This window comes from Verticillium dahliae, genomic scaffold (assembly GCF_000150675.1).
Source record: "Verticillium dahliae VdLs.17 supercont1.2 genomic scaffold, whole genome shotgun sequence".
Taxonomy (NCBI): domain Eukaryota; kingdom Fungi; phylum Ascomycota; class Sordariomycetes; order Glomerellales; family Plectosphaerellaceae; genus Verticillium; species Verticillium dahliae.
The window spans coordinates 1,093,002-1,114,599 of NW_009276916.1; the positions used below are offsets into that span (position 1 = coordinate 1,093,002).

At 57.4% G+C, this 21,598-nt stretch overlaps 10 protein-coding genes across 10 annotated transcripts; 5 read left to right on the forward strand and 5 right to left on the reverse strand.

Annotated features, from left to right (window-relative positions):
- Positions 1 to 200: 200 nt before the first annotated feature.
- VDAG_01169 (beta-xylosidase) lies at positions 201 to 1,986 on the forward strand (the record flags this gene model as incomplete). Its single annotated transcript, XM_009650055.1, has 3 exons — positions 201 to 647; positions 707 to 1,349; positions 1,400 to 1,986. The coding sequence occupies 3 exons, from the start codon at positions 201 to 203 to the stop codon at positions 1,984 to 1,986; spliced, it is 1,677 nt and encodes a 558-aa protein (XP_009648350.1).
- Positions 1,987 to 2,136: 150 nt separating this feature from the next.
- VDAG_01170 (uncharacterized protein) lies at positions 2,137 to 3,366 on the reverse strand (the record flags this gene model as incomplete). The annotated part of the gene is made up of 2 exons (XM_009650056.1): positions 2,137 to 3,165; positions 3,247 to 3,366. The coding sequence occupies 2 exons, from the start codon at positions 3,364 to 3,366 to the stop codon at positions 2,137 to 2,139; spliced, it is 1,149 nt and encodes a 382-aa protein (XP_009648351.1).
- Positions 3,367 to 4,131: 765 nt separating this feature from the next.
- Positions 4,132 to 4,656, forward strand: VDAG_01171 (uncharacterized protein; the record flags this gene model as incomplete). The annotated part of the gene is made up of 1 exon (XM_009650057.1): positions 4,132 to 4,656. One exon carries the CDS (start codon positions 4,132 to 4,134, stop codon positions 4,654 to 4,656), a length of 525 nt encoding a protein of 174 aa, XP_009648352.1.
- A 1,700-nt stretch (positions 4,657 to 6,356) lies between these two features.
- On the forward strand, positions 6,357 to 6,680 carry VDAG_01172 (uncharacterized protein; the record flags this gene model as incomplete). The annotated part of the gene is made up of 1 exon (XM_009650058.1): positions 6,357 to 6,680. One exon carries the CDS (start codon positions 6,357 to 6,359, stop codon positions 6,678 to 6,680), a length of 324 nt encoding a protein of 107 aa, XP_009648353.1.
- Positions 6,681 to 8,333: 1,653 nt separating this feature from the next.
- On the forward strand, positions 8,334 to 10,069 carry VDAG_01173 (cytochrome P450; the record flags this gene model as incomplete). Its single annotated transcript, XM_009650059.1, has 3 exons — positions 8,334 to 8,585; positions 8,651 to 9,035; positions 9,087 to 10,069. 3 exons carry the CDS (start codon positions 8,334 to 8,336, stop codon positions 10,067 to 10,069), a joined length of 1,620 nt encoding a protein of 539 aa, XP_009648354.1.
- A 465-nt stretch (positions 10,070 to 10,534) lies between these two features.
- Positions 10,535 to 12,552, reverse strand: VDAG_01174 (uncharacterized protein; the record flags this gene model as incomplete). Its single annotated transcript, XM_009650060.1, has 3 exons — positions 10,535 to 10,969; positions 11,064 to 11,188; positions 11,622 to 12,552. The coding sequence occupies 3 exons, from the start codon at positions 12,550 to 12,552 to the stop codon at positions 10,535 to 10,537; spliced, it is 1,491 nt and encodes a 496-aa protein (XP_009648355.1).
- Positions 12,553 to 13,194: 642 nt separating this feature from the next.
- On the reverse strand, positions 13,195 to 15,038 carry VDAG_01175 (uncharacterized protein; the record flags this gene model as incomplete). The annotated part of the gene is made up of 2 exons (XM_009650061.1): positions 13,195 to 14,749; positions 14,806 to 15,038. 2 exons carry the CDS (start codon positions 15,036 to 15,038, stop codon positions 13,195 to 13,197), a joined length of 1,788 nt encoding a protein of 595 aa, XP_009648356.1.
- A 1,422-nt stretch (positions 15,039 to 16,460) lies between these two features.
- On the reverse strand, positions 16,461 to 18,288 carry VDAG_01176 (4-coumarate-CoA ligase; the record flags this gene model as incomplete). Its single annotated transcript, XM_009650062.1, has 3 exons — positions 16,461 to 16,716; positions 16,776 to 16,879; positions 16,972 to 18,288. 3 exons carry the CDS (start codon positions 18,286 to 18,288, stop codon positions 16,461 to 16,463), a joined length of 1,677 nt encoding a protein of 558 aa, XP_009648357.1.
- A 526-nt stretch (positions 18,289 to 18,814) lies between these two features.
- Positions 18,815 to 19,825, forward strand: VDAG_01177 (rhamnolipids biosynthesis 3-oxoacyl-[acyl-carrier-protein] reductase; the record flags this gene model as incomplete). Its single annotated transcript, XM_009650063.1, has 4 exons — positions 18,815 to 19,239; positions 19,292 to 19,433; positions 19,489 to 19,706; positions 19,759 to 19,825. 4 exons carry the CDS (start codon positions 18,815 to 18,817, stop codon positions 19,823 to 19,825), a joined length of 852 nt encoding a protein of 283 aa, XP_009648358.1.
- Positions 19,826 to 20,070: 245 nt separating this feature from the next.
- VDAG_01178 (alcohol dehydrogenase) lies at positions 20,071 to 21,160 on the reverse strand (the record flags this gene model as incomplete). The annotated part of the gene is made up of 2 exons (XM_009650064.1): positions 20,071 to 21,066; positions 21,116 to 21,160. The coding sequence occupies 2 exons, from the start codon at positions 21,158 to 21,160 to the stop codon at positions 20,071 to 20,073; spliced, it is 1,041 nt and encodes a 346-aa protein (XP_009648359.1).
- Between the last annotated feature and the right edge of the window lie 438 nt (positions 21,161 to 21,598).

A 21,598-nucleotide genomic window follows, 5' to 3' on the forward strand; every position in this document is an offset into this window, starting at 1 on the left:
CGGCTAAAAGGGAAGACCCGCTTCCTCCCACGGATTCGGGTCTGTGGTCTGTGATCAACGCGGACGAAACGGCCCTGAGGCTGATATAAATCGCAACCGCCATCAATCTCTCCATCATCTTGGGAATGGAATTTCGGAGAAACTGCCTACACCCCGTCACCGACCACTTCGCGCCCCATCTCGTCGGACCATCCGAAACCATGACGTCCTCAGAGGGCGCCGCCACGTTCACGAACCCGATCATCCCGGGCTTCAACCCGGACCCGACGGTCTGCGTCGTGCCCGCGACAGACACGGCGCCGGCGACGTACTTCCTCTCGACCTCGACGTTCGAGTTCTTCCCCGGCGCCGCCATCTACGCGTCGACGGACCTCATCAACTGGACCCTCATCGGCCACGCCCTCAACCGCCGCAGCCAGATGGACATGCGCACCGTCGAGCCCGGCGCCGGTTCCTGGGCCAGCACGCTGCGGTACCGTCCGCGGGAGAGACGGTGGTACCTCGCCAACGGCGTCTTTCACCGCTATCGCCCGGCCGTGGACGAGCGCATCTTCCCCCGCGGCTTCTACGTGTGGACCGACAACATTTGGGACGACAGCGCGTGGTCTGACCCTGTCTATTTCGACAATCCTGGTTTCGACCAAGATGTGGGTGACTCTCATTGTTCCCAAAGATCGAGAGAACCGCAGACTGACGCAACCCCCAGCTCTTCTGGGACGACGACGGCAAGGTGTACCTCTCGACCACGGTTCGCATGGCGCAGCGCACGCCGGGCTTGAAGCTCAAAGACTTTGCCATCCACGTCTCGGAGATTGATCTGCCGTCTGGCCGCACGCTCACTCCACCGCAGCTCATCCGCGCTTCGCAGTTTGGTGTGGCCGAAGGATCGCATATCATGAAAAAGGGCAAGTACTACTATCTCTTCGTAGCAGAGGGCGGCACGGAAGCAGGTCACCAGGAGTGGGTGCTGCGTAGCGAGGAGGGGCCTTATGGGCCCTGGGAGGGCCAGGGCAAGGCTCTGTGGTACAACGGCCCGGACGAGGAGGTGCAGAGGACGGGACACGCCGACATATTTGAGGACGACAAGGGTAACTGGTGGGGTGTTTTGCTTGGTGTGCGACCTGTAAAGAACGGTGCGGAGTGGCTGGAACCGCAGCTTGGCAGGGAGACGTTCATGGTTCGGGTCGATTGGGAGGATGATTGGCCTGTCTTCAACCTCGGCCGCAACGTATCTCTACAGACTGTCGGCAGAGATTCCGTTGAGAAGAAGGCTGTGGCTGATGAGAGCGGGATCAAGTGGAAGGCTGATCTGTCGAGGCCTGATCTGGAACTGGGATGGTACCACAAGAGTAAGCGCCTCTCCAGAAAAGGGGGCCTTGGACCAACTGACTCTGTACAGATACACCGATCAAGCAGTGTTACTCGTTGACGGAGCGTCCTGGATATCTTCGACTCCACGGAAACTGCTACGAGCTCACAAGTCCCGAATCGCCAGCGCTCTTGTTGAGAAAGCAGACATCCTTCAACGAGACGTTCCGCGTCAACATCTCCTTCCAGCCAAGCAGGCTGGGATATGAATCGGGCGTTACATTATGGTGGAATCAATACTCGCACGCATCTATCGGCATTGCGGCGGTTGCGAATCCTAATGGCGGTGGCCTGGTCCAAACAATCGTGGCTCGGGAGCCGACAGGCAAGAACGGTGATCTCAAAACAACATATCCCCTGCTGGACACTGGCAAGAGGCTCGACACCTCGAAGCCGATACATCTGTCGATCGAGGCAAGGCCCAAAGACTACACGTTATCGTTTTCGTCGGGAGATGATGGAACCAGTGTGTCATGCACGTCAGAGGCTCTGACGATTGCACCTCCCGTAGGATGTGCGTTCTCAGGAGTCATGTTTGGTATTTACGCGTTCGGGAAGAGCGAGCCGGCTCTGGACCCGGCCGACTTTACGGACATCGAGATAGTTGAAACTGCGTAGGGCCAGGTAGTATTTCGAAAGAAACGCTGAATAGGCTAACATGATCGCTCGTTCGGCAAATGGCTGAAACTGCCTCGTCATTCTCGGGCATGCCTTGACGGCTGTTTGAACGCATCAAAGAACTGGTGGTAATGAATGAAACCTTGAAGTCTAGGCCGAGGCCGACCCGCCTTGTTCATGCTTCAGAACATCCTGTAGTTCGATTGTTGGATCCTCCAAGACTTGTCTCTCGACCAAGTCGTAGAATTGTAGGTATGTCTCTTCCCAAGACTTTGTGTAATCCGGCACAAAGCCCGCCACTTGAGCCGGCGTGACCAGGCTCATAACACCATAAATGCGATCGCGATGGTCCGTCACCTGCCTGTTGCGGATCGAGTGCGCAACATCCAGCAGCGAAGGGAGCTCGACGCGGCCGTTGCGCCTCGACTCGGCCGCGAGACTCTGCTCCAGCAACTCGCGCAGCGGTCGGAAATCAATTTCCTTCAGATCCGACTTTTGCCAGGTGGGCGACAGCTCTGCCAGCTTGATGCGCGCCAGGAATCTGCGCGTAGCCAAACCGCCCGTCCACTCGAACATCAGGTGTCCGGCGTTCAACGCGACACGCTGAGCGAGAGCGGCCTCTTGCACGACCCAGAGACGCTGGAAGTAGTGCCGGTCAATGATATCCCTGATTGCGGCGATGACGTCTTGGATCTCCATGCGGTTCCAGGGCGCATTGTCGTCGAACTTGTCGCTGCCGGCGAGAAACGCGAGAATATCCAAGCCGGTTTGCGAGTGCGCCGTCGGCTTGCCGAGCCAGACGACGACTGAGCTGGCCATGGCATAGATTTCAGCCATGAGGGGAATCTGGCTCGACTTCTCCTCTAGATTCTCTTGATCGATACACAAGGCATCAATCCAGAGGACTCTGTCCTTCTTCTTGTGTCGCAGCGAGTACAGCGCATCGGCGAGGTTTCCGCCCAGGCTCAGAATTCGGTTATCCTGGAGGAAGATGATGTTGGCGTCTAGATTGGCGCCCCAGACGTAGGAGAGTGCTTCATATTCGGCGTCGTCTATTAGAGCCAAATTGGAGAGAGTGCCATACAGGGGCTCATTCCCGACCCCAGCATGGAGCTTGAGGACGCGGATGCAGCGTCCCTCGGGGATGGGCTGGTACTCGTATTTGCGTGCATCGCGGACCTACGCAAGTCAGATGATCGGCCCGGATCAGAAGATGAAGACACTGGTACTGGCATCTAGAAGGGAAGACTGCGGCGGTACCACCTTGTCCTCTGTTCGTCGAACCCAAACCCCAGCCGAGAATCGCTTGCCAAACAGGCGAAACGGTAAGGAGACGGAGCGCGAGGTGAGCTTCCAGTCGTATGTCACTCTCTCAGCCATAGCGGGCTTTTCCTCTCGCTTTGGTGGACATGTCGACAGCAAAATCGGCAGTGGTCCTGCTTTATATCTGTCGGTTGGGGCTGAGACTGGGGCTGGCTCCTCCCCGACGGTCTGCATACCAAATTGGCGCGACTGACGTGGCAGTGACACGATAAGCTGACGGAGAAAAAAAGCCACAACGAGACAATGGGTGCGGAGGCGGACGAGTAAAGTTTCAAGAGACAGACGGTACCATTTCTGGCCGTTCTCGAGCCTTGTCACAACCGGTTCACTCTGCTATCACTGATGGTCCTTGGGACCACGATGTTTGGAGGAGCTTGTTGGTCTGCTGGATTGGCTCCGAGCGGCCATAGCTTGTTGGATGTGGCACGTGCTGGCTCAGTGGCCATAGCTTGTTGGGTGTGTCACGTGCTGGCTCAGTGGCCATAGCTTGTTGGGTGTGTCACGTGCTGGCTCAGTGGCCATAGCTTGTTGGGTGTGTCACGTGCTGGCTCAGTGGCCATAGCTTGTTGGGTGTGTCACGTGCTGGCTCAGTGGGTCTCACGGCGGGTGACGTAAGAGTCTCCCCCTCTGAAACGATCCAGGGGGCTGTGCTGCGTGCTTGCTCTCGGTCAGTAATAAGCATGGCGGGCGTCAATATGTTGGCCTCAGCATCTCCATCGTACCTAAGCCACAAGCAGACCCTGTCTGGTATCTAGCTTCCTTATCTTCAAGACTTACTGGCAACCCCCTCTTTCACCTCTTCAGATCCATCACCCTCCCGCCATGTCCCGCTTCTCCCAGTACGACACCGACGAAGAGCGCCTCCCCGAGGGCGTGACCCGCACAGGCTACGATGCCGACACGCAGACCTACTCCTACCGCGACAGCGAAGGCAACCACTGGGAGGGCGCCCCGGGCAACAGATACGGCCGCCTGACGCAAGGGTCACACGGCGCCGAGAGCGAGCCCTTCGTGCCCGGGACGCCGCCACGGCGGTGGGAGCACGAGAAGGAGTCGTGGCGGCAGTCGTGGGCGCCGCTGCTCAACTTCTTCGTCCTCATCGGGCTGTTCCTCTGCGGTGTCGTCTGGCTGCTGTATCGGCACAAGGCGCCCGTCGAGAAGCTCGACTGCGGCATCGGGCAGGCAGAATACCGGATTGCCAAGGGGGACACGTGCTGGGCGATTGCCGAGGACAAGGGCACGAGCGTCGAAGGGCTGCTGGGTATCAATGTCGGTTTGGACTGCGACAGGTTGCGTATCGGCAGGACGATTTGCGTGCCGTTGAAGGGGCAGCAGCACGTGGGCTGATTTGCCGCTCGTACTTGACGGGGCGATTGTCAAGCTATCATCTTTGGCTCCACTGTGCAGCATAGTCAGTACCCGGGTTGCAGAAACGAGGCTCAAATGAAGGAGAGAATGTTGTCAACTGGCGAAGTCGAGAGCTCGACAGGCACAGAAAGTTGTGCCTTGTCGCCTTGGGCTGCGAGTCCCGGTGACACGGTCGAGGCCCATCGTGAGCGTGGCGGCGGTCCACTTCACATGCGATGCGTTTCCCGTCCTGGTTGCAGCACGGCGGGTTGTGGGCCACGATGGCTGGACATGGGCTGGGCATTGTGGGGGGCGCTGTATCAATTCGAGGTGTTTTGTCTGGGAGCCGGCGTTGCTGGTGCTTTGGTGCTAGCCTGATCCTGATTGACGTGATGCCCGCGGATGCTCCCCGTCCGAGAGGAACAGGGGGATCGCCAGGCAGCTTTCAATCTAAGCAAAGGCAGCATCCACGAAGCAGAGGAACGACAAAATTGAATGTGCCTGCTGTCGATGGGCGACATGACTGCTTTTTTACAGCAACTCAGATGACTGGATCAATTGAAATCAATAGCTTGCAGACTGCTGTCGGTGTGCTGGGTAGGCACCCAGGCACCCAAGCAAGACCAAGGTAGGCTGTGGCCTGAGCCCTCAGGCTCTCGGATCAGCTGGAATGGGCCAAGCAGGCTTGGCAGGGAAGCGGGGCTGGAGCCGGCGGCGCCTGTATTAGCGCCTGTTTCCCCAGAGCCACCCTCGCCACAGCTGTCTGGGGAAGTGGGTTCCAGTGGGTTCCGGGCGGGGCTCCCCACTGAAAGCAACGCCTTGAAGATCCCCGGCCAGTGAGCCCCTGGGCATTACTGTGCTACTGGACTTCATCGCCATCGACTGTGCTTTGGATAGAATAGGGGGTCATGACTCGGCTGTATGTCCCCAAAACAACGATCGAAATGGGTCATAATTGAGAGAATTGAAGCCATCATCCGGAGCATGTCCTCAGCATCGTCTGTCGCTCAGGAGACGATAGGGAAGCATCAGGCCACTGTAAAGACGGAAGTGGCGGCCAGAAGCTTCGCTGGAGGGGAGAATACGACACAGCTGCATAAACATACCTCGACCAACAAACGCGCGGTCTCCATGCTACGCTCTCGACTGCGACGCAACGGGCCTGGTCGCGGAGTGATCACCCCCTCCTCGAGCGTTGCTTTCGAGCAGGGCCATTGGTGGCTTGCCCGCGTGACGACCTCTGGGATGATGCGATGTTGATAGTACCTCGCTCACCGGTGCCTCGCCGTGGTGTTTCAAAGTCACTGTGCCTTCTACCCCGCACGCTTTGCCCTTCGGTCTGGACGAATGAGTCGAGACACAGACACACACACATCCCCCCCGCGCTGAAGCATTGCCCCTGATCGAAGGGCCTTTAAAGGTGTCCCCTCGACCTCTCGTTTCTTGCAATAGAGGCTCTTCTCTTCTTCGTACCACCATCCATCATCAACCATCATCGCCTCTTTATCAAACAACACCAACATCAACCGGTTTCTCACAGCTGCCTTCTACGACAGCTAACACTTACCGCAGTCGACTTACAATCTCGTAACGTCGCTTTCTAATCACCAAAACCCACAAACAACCGCCTCAAACCAGGTAAGGCCTCATCGCCTCCCACGGCATCCAAATCCTACCCCTCTGACCACCACGCAGTCACCATGCCTCCCCGTATTCCCGTCACCAAGGGCTCTGAGACCCTCTGCTACGGCGCCGCCACCGTCGCCGCCCTGGCCCCCCTCTACTTCATGATCCCCGGCGCCGAGCAGCGTCTGGCCTCCCAGACCGCCAAGTGGGCGCCCCGCTGGGAGCGCAACATCAGCTACTTCACCCCCTCGGCCGAGCGCGGCATCAAGCGCGTCGAGCCCCCGGTCGCCCGCACCGTCCAGGCCATGGAGAGGCGCCTGCCGCTCGAGAAGATGGCCAAGGGCATGGAGAGGCGGATCAACAACGGCATTGACCGCTTCAACAATGTCAGGAAGTAAAGCTCTGTTCGGATGCAGCGAAGGATTCCGGCGTGGACATGATTATGTACGATGAAAGCGGCTTGGTGAGAGGAGGAAGGTTAGATACTAGAGCGTGCCCTAGATGGTGACTCGAACAATACCTTGGGGGATGGAATACAACTTTGTTAAATTCATGAGGCTTTTGTTGATCTATGTGATGGGTGGCACGCAAGTGGCCTGCGATGATCGTAGTTATTTCCGGCAGCATTGCTGTTCTAGCTGATGCTCTTTATGCCATGTTTACCTGGATGTATGATGATGATTGTGATGATTTGTACAAAACAATATTAATGCATCAAATGGCAAAGCCAATCTGCTGGGGCCCCTTGGTTTTGAACAGTCGTCATACAATCATTTCTAGCCTTGATACTGGAAGTCGGCACTACGTATCTCTTCATCAATGTCGGAATGTCCTTGACGATCAAAGAAGGACAATTCAGAGGAGACTACCGCTCGGTTGGTATGCATGTTGGACCCCAAAGTAGCAGGCTCCTCTGTTCTTCCCTCTGGCGCCTGAGACGTCGATGTGCGGATGAATGGCGAACTTGAGCGAAATGAAGTCACTCCCGAGGATCCTTCAAAGTAGCAAGACGTCATTTGATCTGTAAACATTGATGAAAACGCTCAGCCGATTGATCGGGATCGAGCAGTGAGCAACCGCACGATCCCACCAGTGGAAATAGGCCCTGCTGCACAGTCTGTGTGACGAGGCTGGCATCACCCTGTACTCCGATTCATGGGAAGGCATCATAAAGCGAAAACGATAGCATCTTGCGGCATGAAACTGCTTGTCATCGACCAGGTTCGGATTTGTATATATTTTGTCTTCACGTTCACCTTGCCGTTCGAGAGTGTCAATTGACCTTACAGCCCAACATGTGCGTCCACCTAACTGTAGTGGTCTGGCACCACTCACGGCACACCACACGACAGTTGACGTACGCCGCAACCGCTGCACATCAAACAAGGTGAGCAAAGGACAGAGGGGGAGGGAGAGGGGAAGAGAGCGCAGACCTGGGGTCGCCGTTCGCCACTCGGCAGCGGCGGCCACCGCAACGTGCAGCACACCTGAAAGATGCGAGCCAGTCATGTGCCATCGCCGCCCTCTAGGAAGACGCGCCAAGTTCATTCCTGAACTCTACTGATGGTTGGGGTAGGTCGCTTCCGGGGACTACAGAGCTTCAGGGGCCGTCGCACAGGAAATGAGCTCCCACAGCTGAGCCGCCGATTTGGGTGTTCAACCACAACGACGAATACACCTATCGGACTATGTCGCCAGGAAGATGTTTTGCACGCGAGCAAGCCTACGCGTCCGAGCAAAAGCCATCATTCAGTGTCCAACTGAAGCAATGCTCTATTCAGGGGCAAGAGCGGGGTATCTCCCCGCTCACCGAACCCTACCGAGCACTCACCGAAACACGCCTACCTCCAATGATGATGGCTTCGAACTCAAAGAGCACTGACATGGTCGTGTTCCAGAGCTGAGACAACGCTCTCCATGCCCGCGTCTGACTAGGCTGGCGACGACGCCCACTCAGGAAATGGCTTCGTGGGCGGTAGAATGAAGAAATCAATGGTACCGTCGCGTGCACCCGAGGTCCCTGCCTATCGTTGCTTCAGCCGTCATCTCCAATGATAGCAGCCATCGAGCGGTTTTCACCCCTGGTGAGACCGCTGCAGCCTTGGCACGTCATCGCCGCCGTGATATTCATCTCCATAGCGATCCTCGTCTCCGCAACCCTGTTGAGCATCGTCTTCGGCCTTCAATACCCCTCGAACGTGCCGCGCATCAGAGAAAAGCCCGGCGCCGGCCACTTCAGCTTGAGAACTCGATTAGCTTACTACACTGACTGCGAGGCCCTCTTCCTCGGGGCCTACGAAAAGGTGAGCTCCTCCGTGGAGTCATTGAGTACCCCCGTTGTTGAGCGCGAGCGCTGAAAGCTGCGCAGTATGGCAAGTTTGGGAGGACTGTTCTAGTTCCCGGGCTCGGCCTCCGCACCGAGGTCATCCTACCACCGAGTGCTCTGCGCTGGATGTTGTCTCTCCCGGACAACAGCATCAGCTCAAGCCACGCGTTCGTCGAGTTGGACCAGCTCACGTACACGCTGGGCGAAGACCGGCTGTTGGTCGACAGCTGGAACGCCCTGGTTGCGAAGCGCGACATGAACGCCGTGCTGGAGAAGGTTGCGGCTGTGCTGAATGACGAGCTTCGCGTCGCGTTCGATGAGCAGTTTGGCACGGACACGGAAATCTGGCTCGAGGTGGATCTGAACAAGGCCATGCCTCTCGTTATTTCGCAGGCTGCTGGCCGATACATCATGGGCCTACCTCTATGTGCGTTCGACTTTTTCGTCTCACGTACCAGTGCTGATAGAGTGTCACCAGGCAGAGACGAGGAGTATCGGCAGAGCACGATTAACGTGTCCAACTTTTTCTTGACAATGGCCGCCGTCATGGACATGGTGCCCGTCTTCCTCAAACCGATCATCGGGCCTCTTGCCGCCCTGCCGATGAATGCAGCCCTCCGCAAGTTCCGCAGCCTCCTGCGACCGGAGTTTAAGAAGCGCATGGACATGATTCAGGCTGCTGAGAAAGGAGAGCCCGTCAACGAGCCCGAGGACCTGTTGCAGATGGCCATCCGCTACGGCCTGGCGAACCGCAGCCACGAGTTTAATTTTCTCGAAATCAGCAAGCGCATGACCATCACGAACATGGGCACCACGCACCAGACCAACATGACCATGATCAACATGATGCTCGAAATCATCGACTCGGACGCCGAGTTCAACACGATTGCCCTGCTGCGCGACGAGATGCGCAACGTCCTCGGCGACGGGCCGGACATCAAATGGATCAAGGCTAAGATCGCCCAGATGGTCAAGGCCGACAGCGTCGGGCGTGAGACGCTGCGCAAGACGCCCTTTGGCAACCGCGCCATGCTACGCATGGTCGTCGCCGACTCGCTCGAGACGCCGGACGGCGTCGTGCTGCCGAAGGGGAGCATGCTGTCGGTGCTGACGCCACCGCAGCACTTTGACGAGGCGACGCATGAGGACGCGGGCAAGTTTGACCCGTTCCGCTTCTCGCGCGCGCGCGAGGGCGAGGCGACAAGGAGCGGAGCTCTTGGGTTCACGTCGACGGGAGCGCACTTTTTGCCGTTTGGGCACGGCAGGCATGCGTGTCCCGGGCGGTTCCTCGTCGATTACGAGATGAAGATGATCATGACGTATATTCTGCAGAACTACGATATCGAGTTCCCGGAGGAATACCGGGGGCGGCGGCCGCAACAGAAGTGGCAGGCCGAGGCTCGCTTGACTCCGTCTGACGGAGCCCGTATTCGGGTGAAGAGGCGGAGGGTGGCTGCGTAGGGATAGAGTATAACCAAGAACCAGAGTTTCTTCGCCGCACTGGCAGCGACGGGAAGTACATGTGCCTGGGCCAGAAATCTGGTTAATCCAGATCAGAGAAATCACGACGCATGAGATCAAGACCGCACCTCGGTTTCTGGAGAGCTGTGGAAGAGAGCTGTGGAAGAGAGCTGTGGAAGAGTAGTGGGTATTCAGAGACGAGAAAAGAACATGTGTGGCTAGAACGACTTGGTAGGTGACTCGTCTGGGTTCTTGGACGAATCGAAACGATGCAGTTCCTTCTTCTCGTGTCCAAGGATGACTAGTAAGGTGGTTAGCTAGATCTCTCAGAACAAGAGTCGGGTGCCTTTACTTCTGTCAAAAAGGTAGTAAGATGTCACGAGAAGAATAGGCATGGCAATCAACCCAGCGGTCCATCTTCTTGTGAGGCTATTGTATTCTTTCTTGTATTCCTTGCTGTTCGGATCAAGAGGGGGCCGGGTTTTCGGGGCGGCCTTCTGGCCTCGTGGTGGTTCGGCGCGCTTGGGATTCACGGCTGCGGGTGAGTTCTGTCCTGGGATCCTCACTGAAGGTGCTGTATGTGCAGTCTTCTCGGGCTGGACTGTCGCGTTCGATGGCGCGGTCGGGGACCTCAGTGTAGCTGACTTCGGTGCTGGCGCTGGCGTGGGGACCGTCGTTGGTGTTGGTGTTGGCGCGGTCTTTTTCAGCGCAGAGAGGTTCGCAAAGGGAGAGGCATTGCTTGCTGGCTTGAATCTCGTCGCGTAGCATCGCAATGCGACCGAGTTGCTTGTCGAGCACGCTCGTAGCGGTCTTTGTAGTCGGGTTGGCAGCATGATTGGTATCGTAGGGACGATGTGTCGGTGGAGGTACGCTCGTGCGGGAGTTGAGATGTTTCCGGAGCTGTTGTGCAATCAATTGATCTTGACGATGATTCCCAGGGCAGTTTGAGGGATACAGCGCAATTGTTGTTGTGCAAGTGCTAGGTATGGTTCACCTTTGAGCGGTCGCGTCTGATGTCGCGTTGGACTTTTGTCGTGAAGCAATCATCAATTGCTCGATTGGGTGGCTTGGGTGGAGCCTGCGAAGCTGCCTTGTGGGGCAGTCTGCACTTGCTGCCATCTGTTGACAACGTCGAAGCAGACCTCAACCGACGAGTAGTGACACGGCATTTAAGCCCCATGGAAACCACATGAACATGGCGATTGCAATTCGCTTCTTTTTCTCATCCCTCCAGGCAGAATCAAGAAGCAATGCTTCAAGTGGCGACATGTTCCTCTCGAACTGACTTCGATCATACAGTGCTTTCACCCCTCATGCAACAGCCACAGCATAATTGCAGCAAGCCATCACCAAACCCATGGAGTATGTAAGGTAACGTTACTCCCTCATTGCGGTGTCATGTCACCACTGAGCGTCATACTCCTCCGTCCTGGCCTTCTTCCGTGTCTCATCCTCCAGGACACTGGTATCCACCGAACGCTTCCTCGAATGCTGTGAATCTGCCAGTCAAAGTCAGCTCTCGCTCCGGCACCTGTTGACAACGCACGCTTACGAGGAGGCGTCGGCACCGCAACCTGCGCCTTCAGCGCCCGCAGCTCCCCCCTGTATTCCTGCATCTGCCGCAGCAGGATCGACAAGAGATACGCAGTCTCCTCCCTGTGCGTCTTGAGCGCGTCAATCTCCGCGCGCTGGGCCGTCGTCGTCTCGGCCGTCATCTCGCGGAGGCCCTGGAGGTCCTGTCTCAGCTTCATCGTGCGCTGGAGGTTCCAGGCGTTGAAGTCCATCTGGTCGAACTCGGCGTCCGGTCCGCCAAAGTTGAGGCTCGGGTCTTCCTCGACGGGCATCGTGGGCCGTGGTGCCTCGCTCTGCACGCTGGCCACGTCGTTCTGCTCAGACTGCTGCTCTTCGCGACGCTCCAACTGGTCCTTCATTTCCTCAGAGGGCGTGGCGTGCTGCGCAGCCAAGTGGTCGTGCTCGTCCATGACATGTGTTGGCTGCACCGGCGTCGCAAGGAGCAGCTCGTGAACAGGCATCGCGGTATAGCCGAAACCAAGAAACGGGACGGGAGCACCATATTGAACCTGGTAATCGACCAGCACGGCGCACACGTCCTCCTCCAGCGTCCCAGACTGGTGGGTATACCACAGAGCGAGCATCTGCGCCGAGCTCGGCAGCCGGTGCGAGAAGGCCTCCCCGGCCTCCCTGTGCTGGATCGCAGCGTCCAGGGCCTTTTTGATGGACCGGACGTAGACAATGTCGCGGTGGGCAGCCGGGGGTTTGGCGTACTTGTCGATCTTGTCGTAGAAGTCCCTGAGCAGCAGCGCGACCTCGCTCTTGAGCTCGGCGTTCTCTCCCGTTCTGTGGCTGTCGAGGTCGTCTTCCATGGCTGCAAGGGCCTCTGCATGTGTGCTGCAACTGCGGATTCCGCGGTAGCCGTCATTCTGGGGATCGCGTTCGTCGCTCTGGTCGTCCGAGTCTGCCATTGTGTCTTTGAAACAAGTGATGCAATATCCCTTGTGTGGATCTGATGCCGCTTCTGAACGGGTTACTTCGCGCCTCTCAGTACTGCGCAAATATGTGAGATGTGTTTGAGCTGCCAGACTATGTCAGAGTAGCGTACCTAAAGTCTTTGCCTCGTAAGAACAAGCGAGCAGTAGTCTGCCTTGAACTGGACTTTGGCCAAAAAGGCGGACGAAGGAAAGACTCAATAGGAGCTGCAAACTATTGAGATGGTGATCGTGAGGTGGGGGAGTGGAAAGAGCAGAAACAGCAGACAATCCCATCCCCTCCCACGTCCGCCTACACTGGACCTCCAGTGAATGGAGACCATTTCTTGTGGACAATAGGCTATTCAGACAATTCAAATGTCGAGAGCCACATCAAAAAAGGCAAGTGCAGGAAACGGCGCAATGGCAACGACAGTGATCTGTCCAGAATCTGTGTACTCAACCTACCACAGCAATCCAATCGAAGGCATGAAATAAGAGCATATCAGAGACCCAGAATAATCAGCAAAAAGGAAGTCAAATTCTGTATAGTGATGAATCCCACAAGCACAAAGCCGCGGCGCTACTGACATGCTACCCAAACTCCAAAATCCAATGCTCGCCCACGCACCACCGACCCTACAATCGCGCCGTCTCCTTCTGCACCTCCGCCTCCTCCCTCTTGCCACTAAAGACAACGATATCGCGCGACTTGACCGTGCCGCTCTTCGAAAAGACCTTTCGCCTCCCGCCCGTCGTGAGCGGGGCATCGTCGTCCCGATTCCGGATGTAGAAGGCCCAGTCGGCCGAGTTGTCCAGTTCGGTTTGCGAGTAGCCGTTGCCGAGCCAGGCAAACCTGTTGCCGGCGTGGACAATGTCGAGGTCGTCGAAGCGGACCTCCTTGAGGGCCTCGATGTAGTGCAGCGTCGAGCCGGGCCACAGGGCGACGACGGGGCCGTCGGCGCGGGGCTTGTACCAGGAGCGGCAGGGGTCGGACCAGACCGTCTTGGTCATGAACCACTCCTTGTACTCGACAAAGTCGCGCACGGCCTGCTCCTTGGGCGCGATCTGCACGGCGTTTGTGCTCTGCAGGCGGTCAATGACCTTGAGCATCCAGTCGGCCTGGGCCTCGATGGCCGAGAGGACGGGTCCGTTGCCGATGGGGCAGTTGGGGCCGAGCATGTTGAAGTAGTTGGGGAAGCCGGCGACGCCGATGCCGAGGTACGACTCGGGCGTGCCGGACCACTTGTCCTGGAGGTTCTCGCCGCTGGGGGCGATGATGGGGAAGCGGGGACGGAACGACGTGTCGAAGCCGGTGGCGCAGATGAGGACGTCGACGGGGTGCTCACGCCCGTCTTCGCCAATGGGGCCGCGCTCGCCGAGGGATTTGATCTCGCCGTAGACGACCGATACGTTGGGCTTGGTAAGGGACTCGAGATAGTCTACGCCTGGTGTCAGACGACGGCACCCGACGCTCCAGTCTGGAATGAGCTTTTCCTCGAGGTAGGCGTCCCCGAGCTTCTCCTTCATCTGCTGGGTCATGTAAGTGTGGGTGTCGCGGTTGATGCGGTTGTTCTTGAGGAAGATGCCGAATTGACCGTTGAGGCCGGATTCAATGTTCTTGCGGTACTCAAGCAGTGCGGCGGGGTTCTCCACAAACTCACGCTTCTCTTCTTTCGAGAAGCGATGCTGTTCGAGGCCTTGAACTGGAGAGACCCAGGTGGGCTCACGGATGAATGTCGTGACCTTTTTGCATTGGTCCCGGATGGCGGGGAGGACCTGAATACCAGACGAGCCGTTGCCGATGAGACCAACATGCTTTCCCTCCAGGCTCACGGATTCATCCCAGTTGGCGGTATGGAGGAGAACGCCTCTGTACTTGTCGAGACCAGGGATGGCAGGCCACTTCCAGTTGTTAAGGATGCCGCCAGCATTGATGAGAACATCACAGTGATCCTCGACGATGGCACCTGTGGCAAGGTCCTTGATCTTCACGTCATAACCGCCGTCCTGGTGGTTCCAAGACGACTCGACAACCTGGTGCTGCAGCTTGACGTACTGGTAGAGGGCGTATTTCCTCGCAAAGCCTTCGAAGTATGCGAAGATCTCTTTCGCTGGCGGATACACAGCGGACCAGTCAAGCTTGGGTTCGAAGCTCCATGTGTAGTTGTGAGAGGGCACATCGCAGGCACAACTGATTCTGTCAGTCATTTTCTCTAGACGGTTCGGGTTGGAAGATGGAATGTGTACCCAGGATACTTGTTCTCCCACCAAGTGCCCGATACCGCTTCGTTCTTTTCGTAGACGGCAAGCGAGAAATTTTGAAAGTGTTTCTGCATTTTGTAGGCCACAAGAAGACCCGAGGCTCCGGCACCAACGCAGATGACTCGGATGTGCTTTTCGGAGTGGATGGGCCCGTCGAGCCTCCTTGAGGCATCACGATCACCGGCGTGCATGGTCTTTGGCAACAGTAGGTCGGCCATTGTAGATATAAAACGTGATCGAGGAACGGGCGCGAGTGTCGAATGCAGATGCACTTGGGTATAATGGAGTTGACCGTCGAATGGCAGGACGGCCCTTGACTGTCAAAAAACAGATAATGGAGAGAAGGCGGAACACGAAACCGCGACACAAGAAGATCTTCAGGATAGAGGGTATTATAACAGCACACAGGAGGGCATGAAACAGGTCAGTCGAGCGTAGGTGGCATGCCCAGCAGCTGGCGTCATGACATGCACATTGTGGCCCTGGCCCCTGTCAGTTGGCTCTCTCAAGCTGCGTGGCCGGCTATCGAATATCGAGGTGCGGCACACCAACCTCCCTGTGGGAGCGCTGTGCGACAGACAGCCGATGATTGTCGGTCCGTGGTGTGGTATGACCGGGGTTTAGGGGCGGTAGTTTCTTGCATCTAGGGAAGCAAGCTCAGAGAGAAACACGGGAGTGGACAGCGTTTGTGGATCGGCCGAGTCATAGTGGATGTATCGCAGAAGGAAGTCTGGAGGTTCCATGACTCGTCTTTACTCGCCCGTCTGTGATCGCAGACGACAGACTCAGTCATGTTTGTTGCACGGTGGACCAGGTAGGGGTGGGCTCAACAGGGATCCCAGTCGACAGCCTTGGGGAAATCCGCCTGTCTTGCTTGCCATGTTCACAGCTTGCGGCGGGCCACTCCATCCCACGAGACCGGTAGCCCGGCTGAACGGGCCAGGTTCGCTTCCCTAGCTTTGTAGCCTGTGTTGGTGCAGGGCCAAGGGCTGGCCAGCCGTTTCTCCAAGCGACATGGCGTGACGGCTGCTTGCTGTCCTCGTTGAAAAACGTCCGAGGGGTTGTCCGAGGGGTCAAGGTACCGAGCCTGGAGTGGAGCTAAATCATTGAGAGGGGTGTCTCTTCGCCAGTCTGGGGTTATTTGCGGGGAGGAGGAGATGGTGCCTTGGCGGGCGGTGTTGAGACGAAGACGGTCGGAAGCTTGATCGTGACCACCCTTTGGTTTGTTGATTCTGGCTCGGGAAACCTCAACCGCGGGGCGTTTCTAGAGTTGGTGGGGCTCGGAACTGTTTGCCCTTGCCAGGTGACGCTGAGGTAATCAGCCGCCAGCAGCTGGCCACAGAGCCATTTCTCAGCCTACTCATCCCCTTTTATCAACCTCGTCTCGAGGTGCCTACCTTGCCTACCTACCTAGGTACCTCAAATATGTAGGTAGTCTGGAAGCCAATAAGCATCTTTCGATACAAATATGAGGTCTCGAGAGTGGGTCGAGGGTGATTCACGTCTACGTGTCAACTTCGAGCAATTGAAATCAATAACAGAAGTGATTGTAGGCAACACATTTTGCATCCCGCCCAGAATCTTGCCACCATGCACCTCAAGCCAACTGCATATACAACCATATGTCACATCGCATGTAGCTACAGCCTCGCCCTCTCTTGTTGGCTGGCGGCTTCAATCGCCGTCGCATCCCTCTTGGCCCACTCGCGCATTGTCTTCCGCTGGATCTTTCCGCTCGCCAGCTTGGGCACCTCCTCTACGAACACGACCCCACCAGTCAATCGCTTGTGCTTGGCCACGCGCGTCTTGATCCATTCCGCAACGTCCGCCGGCGTGACCCTGCCCTTGGAGTCCTCCTGAATGGCGACGTAGGCTCTTGGCTTCTCCTCCCCGTTGCTGGGTTCGTCAGTTCAGAGTTCATGGCCACTTGTACCTCATTCTTGGGGGATACCTACACCGTGATGCCTACCGCCGCCGCGTCTGCAATATGCTCGTTCTCGAGAAGAACGGCCTCCAGTTCAGCCGGCGCTACTTGCAGCGCATTGACCTTGATGAGTTCCTGTTTTCGTTAGCTTCATTGTTTGGAAGAAGTTGCTTTTGACAGAAGAGTCTGGCAGGAAGATGAGAATGAAAAAAAGGACAGTAGCATACCTTCTTTCGGTCGACAATCCAGAAGAACCCTTTCTTGTCGCAGACGGCAATGTCCCCCGTCTTCAGCCAGCCCTCGCTGTCGATACACTCCTTCGTCGCAGCTTCGTTCCGCCAGTAGCCTAGACAGACGTTGGGCCCTCGAACGACCATCTCCCCGGGCTGCCCGACACCGACCTCGCGCCCCTCATCGTCGACGAGCCGCATCTCGCAGTTGGGGTCGAGTTGGCCGACGCTCCCCGTGTCGTCACGGATACCGCCCGGCACGTGCAGCGCCCCGCAGGTCACCTCGGTCATGCCCCAGCCCTGGTTGATCTGGACGCCAAAGCGGCGCTGGCACTCGTTCTGCAGCTCGCGCGACAGCGGCGCCGCGCCGCAGAGCACGTCGCGGACGCTGCTGAGGTCGTAGCGCGCCGTCTCGCGGCGCTTCGACAGCATGACGAGGATGGGCGGCGCCACCTGCAGGCTCGTGATGCGGTAGCGGCCAATGGCGGCGAGGAAGTCCTCGTAGCGGAACTCGCGCATCACGTAGACGGGCACGCGCAGCCGGATGGCCATGAGGATGGTGTAGAGCTGGCCGTAGGCGTGGTAGAGGGGGAGGAAGCCGATCCAGCGCTCGGCGGGGCGCGAGACAAAGGGGTACGGCTTATGAGCGTAGCGCATGACGATTGTCTGCTCGACGTTGGCGATGAGGTTACGGTGGGAGACGCAGACGCCCTTTGGGAGGCCGGTCGTACCGGAGCTGTAGTTGATCGTGGCGACGGTCGTTTCAGATTCGGACGGGGTGAGATCGGGCCAGCGGTACGTCTTGACTTCGGAGGGGGTGCCGAGGAGGGCACGCCAGTCGGGAATGCCATGGCGGGTGGCCGCATCTGTGTCGGAAAACTGGAAAATGCGGTTCTTGGGCACATTGGCCTTTTCGGCGGCTGCGAGGACGTGATCGAGGTGGTCTGGGTGGGCAAGAATGACTTTGGCTGTCGTGTTATTGAGCTGGTGGACGAGCTCAGGGATCGTATAAGCCGGGTTGGCGCCACTGAAGATGCAGCCGGCACCGACGATTCCTAGGTAGGCGACGGGAACGAAGATTTGGTTGGGAGTGCAAATCAGGACCACGTCGCCGCGCTTGACGCCGATCCTCTCAAGTCCAAACGACAGCCGCTTAACCCATTCGACGAGCTCTTTGGGAGACAGGTTGATCCTGTCATCCTTGCAGTCGAGCCACAGCGGGTCTTCTTGTGGGAGTTGGTCTTCGGGAAAGAGATATGTGAGGAGGTTTGTCTTGGGTATGTCAAGTGACGGAAAGGGTGATGTGAAAACCATGGCTGCTGTGTTGCGATGAGACAGGCGGCTTCCGCTTTCGAGAGTTCTGACGAGTGCTGAGACGTGTAATGAAAGATGGCCACAATGCTAAGGCGAATATGCGAACGTGTTTAAACGTCCAAAAGGCAAACATGTTGAATCGAGATCACGATGTGATAAAGTGGCCTCGCGGCAACAAATCCCAGCTCCTTCTCAAAAATGACCGTATCAACCCTCGGCAGGAGCTGCCGGGGGTCTTGCGGGGTAACTGCTGGTCGTAGTGGATCCCATGAAGTGGGGAGCTACCCCGATATTTCCCCAGTTTCCGGCCGGCCGGTGTCCGTTGCCCGCAGTTGTTGCTGATGCTGTCTTTTTTTGCCGAGGTGCGCGTCGAGGTACCCATAGAGATAAGGTAGGTGCCCCCTTGGCACCTTCGGTACTGAGCCAGGTGCTGTGCCTGGTCGTGTCTGCTCAACCATTCGACACCCAGCACTCTGCGCCTCGCTATTCGGTCACCCCTCCATTGTGACACCTCGCAGAAGTCATCATGTCCGATCTCAAGAACTTCAGCAGCGCATTTTCTCTCGAGGGCCGAACGGCTGTCGTCACCGGCGGCTCCCGCGGCCTTGGCCTGCACATGGCCACCGCCTTCCTTCTTGCTGGCTGCTCCCACGTCATCATCACCGCCCGCAAGCTCGAAGGAGAGCAGGGCATCACGCAAGCAGTCGAGAAGCTGAACAAGCTGCCCAAAATCCGCGGAAAGGCCATCGGGCTTGCGGCGAACGTGGCCGACACCAAGGACATTGAGCGCCTTGTGGGCGAGGTCAAGGGCATTGTTGGGAGCAAAGGCCTGAACATTTTGGTGTGCAATGCCGGCGCGGCCTGGGGTTCGAGGTTCGAGGATGCGCCGCCGAGCAGTTCCGTCAAGATCTTGGATCTCAATGTGAGAGGCGTCTTTGAGCTAGCGCAAAAGTAAGCTATTTTCGCCTGCAAAGTCACAGACTGTGCTGATCAGTGTCCGCAGATTCCTTCCCTTGCTGCAGCAGGCTGCTTCGAGGGAAGACCCGGCACGCGTGCTCACCATAAGCTCAACAGCTGGGAGCAACGTGCCACATGTCGGCGAGCATGGTACCATCATGTATTCCGTCTCGAAGGCGGCAGCCAACGTAAGCAGTCTGTATGCCGAACGCTCTGCTGAACAGGGGGAGACTGACAAGTTAGCACTTGGGTCGCAATTTGGCCGTCGAGCTGGGACGACGCAACATCACCTCAAATATCATTGCGCCCGGCTTCTTCCCGTCAAAGCTCGCGTCAGGTCTCATCAGCAATCTCGGTGGCATCGACGAATTGAGCAAGGATAACCCATTGGGAAGACTGGGCGAGGCCGATGACATTGCCGGTGTTGCTGTGTTTCTCTGCTCTCCAGCTGGCAAATATGTGTAAGTACTCTACGGAATTTCGACCCATGTGCAACTTGCTGACATCATTCAGAAACGGCGTCGAGGTGGCGGTGGATGGAGGTGCCAGATTGTCGGCAGGGAGAATGTCCCGTCTTTAAATCCAGATATGGTGACTGCAGCTCTGCCAAAGCTGTATCAGCCGGAATGGTCTGTCCTGCGTGAACACACAGTTTCAGGGACCATATTCAGTCATCTGCAGAACGGGCCGAGTACCATGTACGAAATACACCATTCATCCAACATTCTCACCGTGATACGCAATCTTCAGGTACCTGCATGCATGCATTGTGGCTGAAAGAATATTGATTAGAAAATACATCAAGTTAGCTCCTCTGAAATCCATTCATTCAAATGTGATGCCTTGTCGCTTTGCCACCTTGCCCTCCTCCATATCCTGCACCATCGCAGGCAACTCCTCGAGCCCCTTTCTGATCTCCACTACCGGCATGATGCCATGCTCCTCGGTGAACTTGACAGCCTTGCCCATCCTCTGTGGAGTAGAGGTGCTGTCAGCCTTGATCTGGTAGTTCCCCAGCAGCAGATCCATGACCTTGACCTGCAGCGGCTCCTTCGACACTCCGATGATCATCAGTGTGCCCCCGAGCGCCAGGCACGACGGCGCAGACGCAAACGCCGGCGCCGCATTCGTGTACACGGCCACAGCACGAACACCTCCCCCCGTCAGCGTCTTGACGTCCTGCGCCCAGTCTACGTTTGACCGCGAATTGAAAACGGCCTCGGCGCCCTGCCTCTTCGTCTCCTCGAGGTTCGCATCGGCAACGTCGATACCCACAACACGCAGCCCCATGGCCTGGGCGTACTGCGTCGCCAGCTGCCCGAGGCCGCCGCACCCGACCACGCCGAACCAGTCGCCCGGCTTCAGGGCGCAGCTGTCGACGGAGTGAAACGCCGTGATGCCGGCGCAGAAGACGGCGCTCGCGGCGTCCATGTCCCACTTGGCCTCGTCCAGCACGACGGCGTTGCGCCGGTCGACGAGGGCGTACTCGGCGAAGAAGCCGTCGGCGACGAACCCCTGCAGGAGCTGCTTGCCCGTCTTGCAGTGGAGGTTGTGCACCTGGCAGCCGGCGCATGTGAAGCAGCAGCCGCGGATGTAGAGGAAGCCGACGGCGTCGCCGAGGGCGAACCCCTGGTTCTCGGCGGACGCGTGGAACTGCACTATGTGGCCGACGCCCTCGTGGCCAAGCGTCACGGTGTCATGGGCGTCGCGGACGGCGAGGAGGTCGCTGTGGCAGAGAGAGGCCGAGCGGATCTTGACGAGGAATTCGTCGGGGCCGGGTTCGGGAACGGGAATCTCATTGATGACGACCTTCTTTTGGTGCTGGGTTACGTTAGTGGATGGGAACCGACGTGGAATGTGAGTGGCGTACAGGGTCCCATTGACCGGCCTTCATGGTTTTGGGAATAGATGACATGGCTGTAAGATGCAAGTGTGCTAGCTGACGTGCCTGCGTGTGTGATCCAACGGTCCGAGTCAATCGAGAAGCACAAGATCAAGGTTAGTTTAACCTTCACGAGGAATTGGATTTGGACTCATGATATCGGGCAGATATCAAAACCCTCGGCAATCACTTCTATCCTCACGTTTACATGGATAGGCATCAAGAGGACCACAAGGCCGCCGGAAGCTCTCATCCAAAGATTTGGTAGGATGTTTGCTTTGCCAGTCCGTACGTACCTACTCCTATACCCCAGACATGGACCTGTGACATCTCACCCCCCATAACAAAGGGTAACCAGCACTCGCTAGAACTTACCCAACCAATCCGGAAGCTTTTGAGAGGCATCAAGTGGGTGGTGGCGTCTCGCCGGCTCTCTACTCCCTCTCGAGCTTGGGTCCGGCAAGACCCCGC